At 45.7% G+C, this 15650-nt stretch overlaps 2 protein-coding genes across 3 annotated transcripts in view; both read left to right on the forward strand.

Annotated features, from left to right (window-relative positions):
- The window catches only part of LOC121543563 (solute carrier family 41 member 2-like), a 39211-nt gene extending 23561 nt beyond the window's left edge, over positions 1-15650 (forward strand). For both annotated transcript variants that reach the window (XM_045208866.1, XM_045208867.1), the window contains exon 11: positions 14440-15650. In XM_045208866.1, the coding sequence (XP_045064801.1) occupies positions 14440-14625 (186 nt within the window). In that variant the 3' untranslated portion in view covers positions 14626-15650. The remainder of the gene's footprint in view (positions 1-14439) is intronic.
- On the forward strand, positions 7892-8670 carry LOC123482150 (zinc-binding protein A33-like). The gene is given in 1 exon segment (XM_045208869.1): positions 7892-8670. A coding segment is annotated over 1 exon segment (549 nt). The 5' UTR covers positions 7892-7935; the 3' UTR covers positions 8485-8670.

Below are 15650 nucleotides of genomic sequence, written 5' to 3' on the forward strand. Positions count from 1 at the left end.
ATGTTTGGGGCACTCTTCATATTTTCAAGCATGGTGGTGGCTGCATCATGTTATGGGTATGCTTGTCATCGGCAAGGACTATGGAGTGTTTTAGGTTAAAAAGAAACGGAATATAGCTATAAGCCCAGGCAAAAACCAAGAGGAAAACCTTTCCAACAGACACTGGGAGACAAATTCACCTTTCAGCAGGACGATAACCTAAATTACAAGGCCAAATCTACACGGGTTGCTTACCAAGATGACATTGAATGTTCCTGAGTGGCCTAGTTATAGTTTTGACTTAAATCGGCTTGAAAATCTATGGCAAGACATGAAAATGGCTGTCTAGCAATGATCAACAATCAACTTGAAAGAGCTTGAAGAATTTTACAAAGAATAATGGGCAAATGTTGTACAATCAAGTTGTGCAAAGCTCTTAGAGACTCTTAGAGACTCACAGCTGTAATTGCCACCAAAGGTGCTTCTACAAAGTATTGACACGGGTGTGAATACTTATGTAAATGAGATATTTCTGCATTTCATTTTCAATAAATTAGCTACATTTTCTAAAAACATGTTTTCACTTTGTCATTATGGGGTATTGTGTGTAGATGGGTGAGAAATAAATACTTAATCCATTTTGAATTCAGGCTGTAATGCAACAAAATGTGGAATAAGTCAAGGGGTTTGAATACTTTCTCAAGGCACTGTAATCTGTGGAAGAAGTTGGCTAGCTTGCTTGCCAGTCTAGGCTACTTCCAGACACAAGACATTGTTAGACTGTTTTCAAGCTATCTAGAAGGGTGAGTGACTGTAGCTGTGTACTGTTTCGGCAGTGTGAAAGTACAAACACTTCCCACGTTTGAACACACACACACACACACACACACACACACACACACACACACACACAAACATATACTCAAGAGACACCTCTAAAACACCAATCTCGTTCTCAGTCACCATTCCTAATGAGGATAATTGAAACCGAGGCTAAATGGTTACGTGTGGCTCAGCTGGTAGAGCATGGCGCTTGCAACGCCAGGGTTGTGGGTTTGATTCCCACGGGGGGCCAGTACGAAAAAGTAAAAAATGTATGCACTCACTTCTGTAAGTCACTCTGGATGAGAGCAGCTGCTAAATAACTCAAATCTAAATCCGGATGCTCAGCCCCCTTTAACCTCAGACTCAGCTCATCAGATTGTCATACATAACAGGAGACTAAATTTAAATGACACAAATTATTGTTTTTTATATTTGATGGCCTCTTTCTGTGTCACTCTTATTAGGAAAATAAAGCAAATATTAATGTAATGTCAATCAGATAAGAACAGTTTGATTAAATCATTCCTAAATAAAATGTGTATAGAATAGGGTTTGTATGTTTTTATTTTTATTTACTTAGCCCTTATAGTCTGTGGTCTGGTGTCCTATTGTGCTAGTGGTAAGTCAGTATGAAACATCTCTTGCATCATCTTCCATGTCTTTACTACTTCATCCTGTAACTCTGATGTCAGAGATGGGATGCTGCCTTCGCGCAACAGTCTGAGGTGTGCCCTGGTAGTCCTTGGAGGGGACTTGTTAGTTTTTCTTTAAGAAGCCCTCCTGTTCTCCACTCATTACCTGTATTAACTGCACCTGTTTGAACTCGTTACCTGTATAAAAGACACCTGTCCACACACTCAATCAAACAGACTCCAACCTCTCCACAATGGCCAAGACCAGAGAGCTGTGTAAGGACATCAGGGATAAAATTGTAGACCTGCACAAGGCTGGGATGGGCTACAGGACAATAGGCAAGCAGCTTGGTGAGAAGGCAACAACTGTTGGCGCAATTATTAGAAAATGGAAGAAGTTCAAGATGACGGTCAATCACCCTCGGTCTGGGGCTCCATGCAAGATCTCACCTCGTGGGGCATCAATGATCATGAGGATGGTGAGGGATCAGCCCAGAACTACTCGGCAGGACCTGGTCAATGACCTGAAGAGAGCTGGGACCACAGTCTCAAAGAAAACCATTAGTAACACACTACGCCGTCATGGATTAAAATCCTGCAGCGCACGCAAGGTCCCCCTGCTCAAGCCAGCGCATGTCCAGGCCTGTCTGAAGTTTGCCAATGACCATCTGGATGATCCAGAGGAGGAATGGGAGAAGGTCTGATGAAACAAAAATATAGCTTTTTGGTCTAAACTCCACTCGCCGTGTTTGGAGGAAGAAGAAGGATGAGTACAACCCCAAGAACACCATCCCAACCGTGAAGCATGGAGGTGAAAACATCATTCTTTGGGGATGCTTTTCTGCAAAGGGGACAGGACGACTGCACCGTATTGAGGGGAGGATGGATGGGGCCATGTATCGCAAGATCTTGGCCAACAACCTCCTTCCCTCAGTAAGAGCATTGAAGATGGGTCGTGGCTGGGTCTTCCAGCATGACAACGACCCGAAACACACAGCCAGGGCAACTAAGGAGTGGCTCCGTAAGAAGCATCTCAAGGTCCTGGAGTGGCCTAGCCAGTCTCCAGACCTGAACCCAATAGAAAATCTTTGGAGGGAGCTGAATGTCCGTATTGCCCAGCGACAGCCCCGAAACCTGAAGGATCTGGAGAAGGTCTGTATGGAGGAGTGGGCCAAAATCCCTGCTGCAGTGTGTGCAAACCTGGTCAAGACCTACAGGAAACATATGATCTCTGTAATTGCAAACAAAGGATTCTGTACCAAATATTAAGTTATGCTTTTCTGATGTATCAAATACTTATGTCATGCAATAAAATGCAAATTAATTACTTAAAAATCATACAATGTGATTTTCTGGATTTTTGTTTTAGATTCCGTCTCTCACAGTTGAAGTGTACCTATGATAAAAATTACAGACCTCTACATGCTTTGTAAGTAGGAAAACCTGCAAAATCGGCAGTGTATCAAATACTTGTTCTCCCCACTGTATATGAACAGGAGGCTATGTAATATCAATTTTCCAGTAGATTAGAGCAAAAAAAATGGAGGTTGAGAGTTAAACTCTGTGTAAAAATGAACTTTAGGTAACTGACAAAAATAAAGGAAATTCCATCATAGTGTCTAAATAGGGCGTTGAGCCGCTAGAACAGCTTCAGTGCGCCTTGGCATGGATTCTACAAGTGTCTGGAACTCTTTTAGAGGGATGCAAAACCATTCTTCTACGAGAAATTCCATAATTTGGTGTTTTGTTGATGGTGGTGGAAAACGCTGTCTCAGGCGCCACTCCAGAATCTCCCATAAGTGTTCAATTGGGTTGAGATCTGGTGACTGAGACGGCCATGGCATATGGTGAAACATCAGCAAGTTGAGCAGTCTTTGTCACTGAAGCTCCTGCCAAACGTGCCCCAACAATCACCCCTCTTTCAATGTCACTGAGATCTCTTCTTCTAGCCATGGTAGCCAAAATAATGTGCAACTGGGCCTGACCAGCATTTTTATACATGACCCTAAGCAGATGTGATGTTAATTTCACACCTGTGTGGATGCGCCTGCTTTCAATGTACTTTGTATCCCTCATTTACTCATTTACATTTACGTCATTTAGCAGACGCTCTTATCCAGAGCGACTTACAAATTGGTGCATTCACCTTATAGCCAGTGGGATAACCACTTTACAATATGTTTTTTTTTCTTTCTTTCTTTCTTTCTTTGGGGTGGGGTAAGGGGGGGGTAGAAGGATTACTTTATCCTATCCCAGGTGTTCCTTAAAGAGGTGGGGTTTCAAATGTCTCCGGAAGGTGGTGAGTGACTCTGCTGCCCTGGCGTCGTGAGGGAGCTTGTTCCACCATTGGGGTGCCAGAGCAGCGAACAGTTTTGACTGGGCTGAGCGGGAACTGTGCTTCAGCAGAGGTAGGGGAGCCAGCAGGCCAGAGGTGGATGAACGCAATGCCCTCGTTTGGGTGTAGGGACTGATCAGAGCCTGAAGGTACGGAGGTGCCGTTCCCCTCACAGCTCCGTAGGCAAGCACCATGGTCTTGTAGCAGATGCGAGCTTCAACTGGAAGCCAGTGTAGTGTGCGGAGGAGCGGGGTGACGTGAGAGAACTTGGGAAGTTTGAACACCAGACGGGCTGCGGCATTCTGGATGAGTTGTAGGGGTTTAATGGCAGAGGCAGGGAGCCCAGCCAACAGCGAGTTGCAGTAATCCAGACGGGAGATGACAAGTGCCTGGATTAGGACCTGTGCCGCTTCCTGTGTAAGGCAGGGTCGTACTCTCCGAATGTTGTAGAGCATGAACCTACAGGATCGGGTCACCGCCTTGATGTTAGCGGAGAACGACAGGGTGTTGTCCAGGGTCACGCCAAGGCTCTTCGCACTCTGGGAGGAGGACACAATGGAGTTGTCAACCGTGATGGCGAGATCATGGAACGGGCAGTCCTTCCCCGGGAGGAAGAGCAGCTCCGTCTTGCCAAGGTTCAGCTTGAGGTGGTGATCCGTCATCCATACTGATATGTCTGCCAGACATGCAGAGATGCGATTCGCCACCTGGTTATCAGAAGGGGAAAGGAGAAGATTAGTTGTGTGTCGTCTGCGTAGCAATGATAGGAGAGGCCATGTGAGGATATGACAGAGCCAAGTGACTTGGTGTATAGCGAGAATAGGAGAGGGCCTAGAACTGAGCCCTGGGGGACACCAGTGGTGAGAGCACGTGGTGCGGAGACAGCTTCTCGCCACGCCACTTGGTAGGAGCGACCGGTCAGATAGGACGCAATCCAAGAGTGAGCCGCGCCGGAGATGCCCAGCTCGGAGAGGGTGGAGAGGAGGATCTGATGGTTCACAGTATCAAAGGCAGCAGACAGGTCTAGAAGGACAAGAGCAGAGGAGAGAGAGTTAGCTTTAGGTGTGCGGAGAGCCTCCGTGACACAGAGAAGAGCAGTCTCAGGTGAATGACCAGTCTTGAAACCTGACTGGTTTGGATCAAGAAGGTCATTCTGAGAGAGATAGCAAGAGAGTTGGCTAAAGACGGCACGCTCAATAGTTTTGGAGAGAAAAGAAAGAAGGGATACTGGTCTGTAGTTGTTGACATCAGAGGGATCGAGTGTTGGTTTTTCAGAAGGGGTGCAACTCTCGCTCTCTTGAAGACGGAAGGGACATAGCCAGCGGTCAAGGATATGATCAGGAGGTGAGGTAAGGGAGAAGGTCACCGGAGATGGTCTGGAGAAGAGAAGAGGGGATAGGATCAAGTGGGCAGGTTGTTGGGCGGCCGGCCGTCACAAGTCGCAAGATTTTATCTGGAGAGAGAGGGGAGAAATAAGTCAAAGCATAGGGTAGGGCAGTGTGAGCAGGACCAGCAGTGTCATTTGACTTAACAAACGAGGATCGGATGTCGTCAACCTTCTTTTCAAAATGGTTGACGAAGTCATCCACAGAGAGGGAGGAAGGGGGGGAGGGGGAGGAGGATTCAGCAGGGAGGAGAAGGTGGCAAAGAGCTTCCTAGGGTTAGAGGCAGATGCTTGGAATTTAGAGTGGTAGAAAGTGGCCTTAGCAGCAGAAACAGATGAAGAAAATGTAGAGAGGAGGGAGTGAAAAGATGCCAGGTCCGCAGGGAGTCTAGTTTTCCTCCATTTCCGCTTGGCTGCCCGGAGCCCTGTTCTGTGAGCTCGCAATGAGTCATCAAGCCACGGAGCTGGAGGGGAGGACCGAGCCGGCCGGGAGGATAGGGGACATAGAGAGTCAAAGGATGCAGAAAGGGAGGAGAGGAGGGTTGAGGAGGCAGAATCAGGAGATTGGAGGGAGAAGGATTGAGCAGAGATGGGAAGAGATGATAGGATGGAAGAGGAGAGAGTAGCGGGAGAGAGAGAGCGAAGGTTGCGACGGCGCATTACCATATGAGTAGGGGCAGAGTGAGGAGTGTTGGAGGAGAGCGAGAGAGAAAAGGATACAAAGTAGTGGTCATAGACATGGAGGGGAGTTGCAGTGAGATTAGTAGAAGAACAGCATCTAGTGAAGAGGAGGTCAAGCGTATTGCCTGCCTTGTGAGTAGGGGGGGATGGTGAGAGGGTGAGGTCAAAAGAGGAGAGGAGTGGAAAGAAGGAGGCAGAGAGAAATGAGTCAAAGGTAGACGTAGGGAGGTTGAAGTCCCCCAGAACTGTGAGGGGTAAGCCATCCTCAGGAAAGGAACTTATCAAGGCGTCAAGCTCATTGATGAACTCTCCAAGGGAACCTGGAGTGCGATAGATGACAAGGATATTAAGCTTAAATGGGCTAGTGACTGTGACAGCATGGAATTCAGATGGGTCAGGGGAAAAATAGAGAATGTCCATTTGGGAGAGATTAGGATTCCTGTGCCACCACCCCGCTGACCAGATGCTCTCGGGGTATGCGAGAACACATGGTCAGACGAGGAGAGAGCAGTAGGAGTAGCAGTGTTTTCAGTGGTAGTTTTTTCAGTACTCAAGTGTTTCCTTTATTTTGGCAGTTACCTGTATGTTCCTTTTGAGAGCAGCCATAAGCAGACAGACATCTCAGGTGTATTGGGCAAGGACGTCACTTTGCTGAAGTAAAACTAAACTTTCCAGGTCTTCAGAAATCTCTCTACACAACTACGCAGTGTCTTTTATTCCTGTGGTTGTCTTATTAATCTAAGGGCAATAAGAACAGAGTCAACACCAACAGACACACTCAGGTGAGTAGAGAGAGATTTACCTGGACAAGTTCAAGTGAACTTTGCTATGAACATGGCTTCTCCTGTTTTCTTATGTTTTGAACACGTGTATTTGGTTAAAGCCTTTTTTATAACTGAAATGGTCAACCTTTAGAGGATTAGTTGATATTTTTCCCTGTCTGGATGTGTTCACTGAGCCAGTCTCTATTCCATGTGGACACAACTTCTGCAAGGCCTGTATCAGAGGATGCTGGGATACCAGTGACCTGTGCCAGTGTCCATTATGTAAGGAGAAGTTCTACAGAGAACCTGAGCTTCCTGTCAACACAACGTTCAGAGAGGTTGTAGAGAATTTTAAGAAGATGAGAGTCAGAGGTAAATATGAATCCCCTGCCAAACCAGGAGAAGTGTCCTGTGACATCTGCACTGGGAAGAAGCTCAAGGCCCAGAAGTCCTGTCTGGTGTGTCTGACCTCCTACTGTGAGACTCATCTGGAGCCTCATCAGAGAGTCGCAGCCTTAAAGAGACACAAGCTGATCAACCCTGTGGAGAACCAGGAAGACAATATGTGGAAGAAGCATGACACATTTCTGGAGATGTTCTGTAGGACTGACCAGACGTGTGTTTGTGACTTATGCTTGAAAACAGACCACATGACTCATGACACTGTCCCTCTAGAGGAAGTGTGGAGAGAGGAAGGCTAAGGTTCAGCAGATGATCCAGGAGTGACTGCAGAAGGTTAAGGTGGTCAAACATTCAGTAGAGCTCAGCAAGAGAGAAGCAGAGGGAGATATCAGACAGTGTGCAGGTGTTTACTACTCTGGTACGCTCCATTGAGAGAAGCCAGGCTGAGCTCATTGAGGTGATTGAGGAGAAGCAGAAAGCAGCAGAGAGGCAGGCTGAAGGGCTCATTAAAGAGCTGGAGCAGGAAATCACTGAGCTAAAGAGGAGAAGCACTGAGCTGGAGCAGCTCTCACACACTGAGGACCACCTCCACTTCCTACAGAGCTTTCCATCCCTCTGCACCCCTCCACCCACCAAGGACTGGTCTGAGATCAGTGATCTGTGTGTGTAGACTGTGAGGAGAGCTGGAGGAGACACTGAATAAAGAGATGTAGAAGCTGCCTGAAGTCAAACTGAAGAGGATTCCGCAGTATAATTATAATTAATTAATAATTATATGCCATTTAGCAGACGCTTTTATCCAAAGCGACTTACAGTCATGCGTGCATACATTTTTGTGTATGGGTGCTCCTGGGGATCGAACCCACTACCTTGGCGTTACAAGCGCCGTGCTCTACCAGCTGAGCTACAGAGGACCACGTATGCAAGTATGCAATGGATGTGACTCTGGACCCTGATATGGCACATCCCAAACTCATCCTGTCTGAGGATGGGAAACAAGTGAGACATGAAGATACACAACATAATATTCCTGACAACCCAGGGAGGTTTTCCACAAGTCATTGTGTCTTTGGAAAGAAAGGCTTCTCCTCAGCGAGATTATACAATGAGGTGATGGTTAAGGGGAAGACTAAGTGGACATTAGGAGTCGCTAGAGAGTCCATCAATAGGAAGGGGACTATGACCCTGAACCCTAAGAATGGATAATGGACTGTCTGGCTGAGGAATGAAAATGAGTACAGGGCTCTCACTGACCCTGGTGTCCCCCTCTTCCTGATAGAGAAGCCTCAGAAGGTGGGAGTGTTTGTGGATTATGAGGAGGGTCAGGTCTCCCTTTATGATGTGGAGGACAGTTCTCATATCTACTCTTACACTGGCTACACCTTCACAGAGAAACTGTATCCATACTTATGCCCCAGTAATAATATAAGTGGTGAAAACTCTGTCCCTCTGATCATCACTCCTGTCAATCACCCAACATGATTTGTAATGTCACAACTAAGTGTCAGTCTTGAAGAGACAGCAGTGTGAAACATTTCTATTTTAAATGTCCTTAATAAGAAACCTGCTAATCTCTCTCTCTCTGTCACATGAAAAGTTTGTTTCAATTAATCTTAAATAGTGTTATTATAGAACAGTAGGATTTATTGTATTTACATGTGATGCAGTTGTCTTCTCTCTTTCCCTTCTTTCTGACCATAGTGTCATTTTAATGAGGGAAAGAAGTATTTGACCCCTCTGCAAAACATGATTTAGTACTTGGTGGCAAAACCCTTGTTGGCAATCACAGAGGTCAGACGTTTCTTGTAGTTGGCCACCAGGTTTGCACACATCTCATGAGGGATTTTGTTCCACTCCTCTTTGCAGATCTTCTCCAAGTCATTAAGGTTTCGAGGCTGACGTTTGGCAACTCGAACCTTCAGCTCCCTCCACAGATTTTCAGCTCCCTCCGAACCTTCAGCTCCCTCCACAGCCTTGAGATCATTGACAAGATCCTTCCGTGTAGTTCTGGGCTGATTTCTCACCGTTCTCATGATCATTGCAACTCCACGAGGTGAGATCTTGCATGGAGCCCCAGGCCGAGGGAGATTGACAGGTCTTTTGTGTTTCTTCCATTTGCGAATAATCGCACCAACTGTTATCACCTTCTCACCAAGCTGCTTGGCGATGGTCTTGTAGCCCATTCCAGCCTTGTGTAGGTCTACAATCTTGTCACTGACATCCTTGGAGAGCTCTTTGGTCTTGGCCATGGTGGAGAGTTTGGAATCTGATTGATTGATTGCTTCTGTGGACAGGTGTCTTTTATACAGGTAACGATCTGAGATTAGGAGCACTCCCTTTAAGAGTGTGCTCCTAATCTCAGATCGTTACCTGTATAAAAGACACCTGGGAGCCAGAAATCTTTCTGATTGAGAGGGGGTTAAATACTTATTTCCCTCATTAAAATGCAAATCAATTTATAACATTTTTGACATGCGTTTTTCTGGATTTTTTTTGTGTTATTCTGTCTCTCACTGTTCAAATAAACCTACCATTAAAATTATAGACTGATCATTTCTTTGTCAGTGGGCAAACGTACAAAATCAGCAGGGGATCAAATACTTTTTTTCCCTCACTGTATCTCTGCACTCCTGCTAACAGAGAGGACAGTGGTATCTTTTGACAAAACTGCTGGTCCTAAATCACTTATGCATGTTTCTGTGGCCATGTAAATAGATGTGTACCTTATGCTTGTGATCAACCCCAGTGCCTGTTCAGGCTGTTCTCTCTCTGAGGAGTGGAAAGTTACCCCTGCTGTGTTTGCTCAGGGTGTGATCTCCCAGTCAGCAGCCTCTCACTCACTCACTCACTCACTCACTCACTCACTCACTCACTCACTCACTCACTCACTCACTCACTCACTCTCTCTAACCCCAGTACACACTCACACCCTCAGCTGCTGCCCTCTACTAAGAACTGTGTGTTCTCTCTCTGAGAATTCAACCTCTATCCCTGTCTCCCTCTAATTTTTAGAGAATTCCCCTCCCTTCTTGCTTTCCCACACTTTCCTTGGTAGGATTCTTTGAATGGGGTTTCAGAGATAGCATCCATGCAATTCCAGCTGTGCCTTTCCCACCTCTCGAGCGAGACATGGACAGTACAGAGAGGCCCATCCAGGATCATCAGTCTTCCACAATCTGTTAATGGAAGTAGATAGCTAGTGTGACGGAACATTTTGTTGTCTGAAGAGAGAGCCTTGAATTGTTCATCTTGTCTCATACAACCATTGGTTCCTGTAGGTGTTGGGTAGCGATATGAGGGGGAGATGGTCATGACCCCCTCCTCAGACCTTTTGGCAGAACGCCCAGAATATGTTCTATAAATTAAGATAGGAGATGGTGCCAGTCACATGCAGGAACCAAACGTTAATGATGTATTAATTATGAATAATTCATAAGCTAAATCATGCAAATATACAGCGCATTCGGTAAGTATTCAGACCCATTTACTATTTCCATATTTTGTTATGTTACAGCCTTATTCTAAAATGGATTCAATTGTTTTTTTCCCTCATCAATCTACAAACAATATCCCATAATGACAAAGCAAATGTATAAAAAAAATAAAACTGAAATCACATTTACATAAGTATTCAGACCTTTTACTCAGTACTTTGTTGAAGCACCTTTGGTAGCGATTACAGCCATGAGTCTTCTTGGGTATGACGCTACAAGCTTGGCACACCTGTATTTGAGGAGTTTCTCCCATTTCTTCTCTGCAGATCCTCTCTGCCAGGTTGGATGGGGAGCGTCGCTGCACAGCTATTTTCCGGTCTCTTCAGAGATGTTCGATCGGATTCAAGTCTGGGCTCTGGCTGGACCACTCAAGGATATTCAGAGACTTGTCCCGAAGCCACACCTGCGTTGTCTTGGTTGTGTGCTTAGGGTAGTTGTCCTGTTGGAAGGTGAACCTTCACCCCAGTCTGAGCGCTCTGGAGCAGGTTTTCATCAAGGATCACCGTAGGGATGTTGCCAGGTTTCCTTCAGACATGACGATTGGCATTCAAGCCAAAGAGTTCAATCTTGGTTTCATCAGACCAGAGAATCTTGTTTCTCATGGTCTGAGAGTCCTTTAGGTGCCTTTTGGCAAACTCCAAGCGGGCTGTCCAAGAGTGGCTTCCATCTGGCCACTACCATATAGGCCTGATTGGTGGAGTGCTGCAGATATGGTTGTCCTTCTGGAAGGTTCTCCCATCTCCACAGAGGTACTCAGGAGCTCTGTCAGAGTGACCATCGGGTTCTTGGTCACCTCCTTGACCAAGGCCCTTCTCCCCCGAATGCTCAGTTTGGCTGGGCGGCCAGCTCAAGGAAGAGTCTAGGTGGTTCCAAACTTCTTCCATTTAAGAATGATGGAGGCCACTGTGTTCTTGGGGACCTTCAATGCTGCTAAAAACCTGTTTTCACTTTGTCATTATGGGGTATTGTGTCTAGATTTTGTAGGCAAAAAATACAATTTAATCGATTTTAGAATAAGGCTGTAATGTAACAAAATGTGGAAAAGGGGAAGGGGTCTGAATACTTTCTGAATGCACTGTAACTTGTCTGTGTAAGTAGTATATACGAGAACTAACGGGACTGCCCCGGGAGAGCGCCTTGCAGACGTGTACTACTTGGTGCATTAAGTTTGTTTGAACCTCTCCAGCTTGCTGATAATAAAGAATAATTCGTTTAAGTGTCCCTGGTGGTAATTTCCACGACACTAGCTAAACACATCATTTCACATGTTAGTGTGTAATTGAGATGGGACAGAGGAGCGTCATGATCTTCACTATTGTCAACCTGTTGTGTTGTGGTAGGCCCTTTTATTGGCCTGAATGAGATCATGCTGATATTGAGAGAGTACTACAGTTGGAAATTATATCTGTGGACCCATCTCCTCATTTCTTACCATGTCCTAATCTGGTCAAAATTCTGTACCAGATGTGCTGCTAATTTGACCAGGCCGGTCCATTAAGAACAAATTCTTATTTACAATGATGGCCCGGCAAGAGCCCTCGTGTGGGGCAGGGGGCGGGGATAAAAAAAAAAGTAAGACAAGACGGACAACACAGACGGAAGACACTTGGCATCAGCAGACACAGTGAAAACAAAGCACATCCCGACAAGTGAGACCACCACACTACATGAAGGGAGACCTATGGCAACAACACAACATGGCACAAACATTAAGGGCAGACAACAGCACGAAGTACAGAAAAGGCAGAGCCAAAGCACATCACACAAAACAGCTACAAATGTCAGTTAGTGTCCAAAACCATCCAGTTGAAGTGTTTTGCAGCTCGTTCCAGTCGCTAGCTGCAGCGAACTGGAAAGAGGAGCGACCCAGGGATGTTTTAGCTTTGGGGACCTTTAACAGAATGTGACTGGCAGATCAGGTGTTGTATGTAGAGGATGAGGGTTGCCAAAGGTATCTCAGGTAGCGGGGAGTGAGGCCTAACAGGGTTTTATAAATGAGCATCAACCAGTGGATCTTGCGTCAAGAGAGCAGTGATGTGTCCTATAAGGAGCATTTGTGGCAAATCTGATGGCCAAATGGTAAAGAACATCTAGCTGCTCAAGTGCACCGTTACTGGCTCTGTATATTACGTCTCCGTAATCTAGCATGGGTAGGATGGTCATCTGAATCAAGATTAGTTTGGTAGATGGGGTGAAGGAGGAGCGATTACGATACAGTATACCTAGCCTAGATGTAACCTTAGCCTGCAACTTGGTTATGTGCTCAGAGAAGGACAAAGTACTGTCTAGCCAGAATTGGCTCGTGTGAAAAGGGATGGCAGGGAGAAAGGTATTTTTCTGTTGTTGCTTATACATTTTTCTGGCATTTCACATCAGTTTTCCAAGCAAATATATTCAAAGCACACACTTGAAAACAAACACATTTAAAGACACTCACTTTAGACCAAACACATTCAAAGCACTCCGTTTCCTGTGTAAATCATTTTAATTAGAAAGATGGAGACAAAGGGCTGATGCAGGCTCACATCCAGCCGCAGGACATCAAACAGTGTCTGGGTTCCATTCTGGAGAGTCTTCTCCTCTGCTCTCTTCTCTGCATTGATTAGACAGCTCTAGTTAATACACTGTTATGGTGGAAGGGGAGGTTGGACGTTCTCTCTGTCTGGTTGTGTCTGTCTCCTGATTGTCTCCTAAAACGTATTTAGACAACACAATTTGGATTTGGGGAGAGTTTTTAAACTATTCTGTTGATTATCGTCTGTGTCGCGGGTGTGTCGGAGGGGTATTTCATGGACAGTGACACTCAATAAAAGGACAGGGGAAAAAAGATTGAACTTGATAGACTGAGACAAGGAGAGAGGGCCATAAGAGAAAGTGTTTGATTCACTGCTCTGTCACAATGAGTAAAATCAGTGTTATTTCAGGCTACCTACTTTGCACGCTACCCACTATGTGTGACGAGGTAAATAGACGTTGTCGTGTGACCCCCTTGGGGGTTTCCATACCTAACGCATTCTGCATAGACAGACATCTCAAAGCCATCATTCTTAGAGTCCCAGATGGACCGAGGAATTCAGACACACCCATGCAAAACACACACAGTTACAAAGAATTCCCCTTTTATCCCAAGACATGATTGGTATATGCTTCTTGTGATTTTGGTGTTTGAAACGATCCATTTCCCTGTAACGTTATGCTGCCGGTAACATTAGATTTCTCCTTATTTTCCTTTACACATGGTTATCAGTGGAATGCCTAGTTGTATTCCTAATAGCATAGCTGTCATACTGCGTCTCTGTCTCTGGTCGGGCTAATCACAGTGGGCAGCGTTTCAAGCACTTTGTTTTTTGGACAGTGAACAACACCAACCACTGGCAGACCGTTTCTTTTGTCTAAAACACGCTCTCTCACTCTCTCTCTCACACTCTCTCTCTCACTCTCTTGTATTCCTCTCCTCGGCTCAGTTTTCTTTGTTCCCATGTTTCTTAGAAAATATCTGTAAAGAGGTGTGTGTGTGTGTGTGTGTGTGTGTGTGTGGATTTGTGCGCAATTTCTCTCCATCGCTTCAGCTTCTCAGTGGGGCGCCACTATGCTTTGTGAATCATGTGCGTATGTGTGCTTCTGTTTATATTAGGGGTGTGATGTCTTCCATAGCAAACAATTGGGTTTTTGCAATGAGGAATAGCTTACATTGATTTAGATGTGTGATGGTAACTGTGTTGCTGTGTGAACTAACTTATCTCTTGTTTCTCTTGTACTGATTTACATTATGTACAGGAAACTAATACTGTATATTAAACACACTACCTCTCTCTCTCTCTCTCTCTCTCTCTCTCTCTCTCTCTCTCTCTCTCTCTCTCTCTCTCTCTCTCTCTCTCTCTCTCTCTCTCTCTCTCTCTCTCTCTCTCTCTCTCTCTCTCTCTCTCTCTCTCTTCCCCCCCAGGTGTTCCTGTTGCTGTGTATAGCAGACTGGATGGTGTACTCTATGTGGCGTAGTGGTAAAGACCCAGACAGTTTCTCCATCCCCTACCTGACCGCCCTGGGCGACCTCCTGGGCACCGCCCTCCTGGCCCTCAGCTTCCAATTCCTGTGGTACATCGGCGACCAGGACAGCGACGTGGGTGACTGAGATGATCCCTGGTGGAGGGGTCACGCCCGTGCCTCTACCCCTGACTCAGAACCCCTACCCCTTCTCCTCTTATGCCTTGCGGGCTTGTTGCCGTTCAGGCGGTTTGCCTCGCTCAGCTATTGGTCGCTGGAACATTCCTCTGCCTCTCCTATTGGGCAGAGTAGCACTTAACTCTATGCTGATTGAGCCATTGAGGAGCTACAGGTGTTAATTTGGAAGAAAAAAAACTATATTATTTGGAAAGACGTTTCTTTGCATCTGGTTCCTTTTTTCCATTCAACCAATGACACTGCAGTTCTAAAAATTATATGCTTCTTACAGTGCAATTTATTAAGAGATTTGACCCTTGTTGTTTCGTTGCAACAAGTCACTTATATCCAGTGGACACTACAAATTTTACTGGAATCCTTCAGTTAGTGAGATGGACAGGCTGCAGTGTTTAGCCCTGACAGAGGGGAGATGCATGGGCAGACATGGTGGAGAAAGGCCAGGTTATAGGAGGTACACAACTCTGGGCCTGGAGAGCTAGGGCCAGGGTTTGCAGGGTTTTGATCCAGCCCTGCTTCAACCAATCATGGTTAGTCGCTGGATCAGGTGTTTTAGAGCTGGGATGGAACAAAAGCCTGCACACTATGTTGTTGTTACGGACTAGTATTGCCTACCCCTGCTCCAAAGCTTTATACAGTCTGTACTAGAGCACTGAGCCTACTGTTAGCTCAGCCCATATGCATCTCACTCTCTGTGGATGCACTTCATATAGTCTCTCATTAAGGTCAGTCACAGATTGAAACTCAGTTGTTTATCTGTTTGGGGTTTTATGTGGCCATCTGTACTCTTAGTTTTGTTTTGCATGATCACAAGGAAGGACAAATAGAATTGGGGACAGCAGCCTGATCATGACAGTTAACGGTACTCAAAGGAATGAATTGGATACCTGCTATTTTTATACCTCTCGAGGGACTTTATTCTTCTCTCTCTCTCTCTCTCTCTCTCTCTCTCTCTCTTGATGTACAGTACCAGTCAAA

Source organism: Coregonus clupeaformis, chromosome 28 (assembly GCF_020615455.1).
Source record: "Coregonus clupeaformis isolate EN_2021a chromosome 28, ASM2061545v1, whole genome shotgun sequence".
NCBI classification, from domain to species: Eukaryota; Metazoa; Chordata; class Actinopteri; order Salmoniformes; family Salmonidae; genus Coregonus; species Coregonus clupeaformis.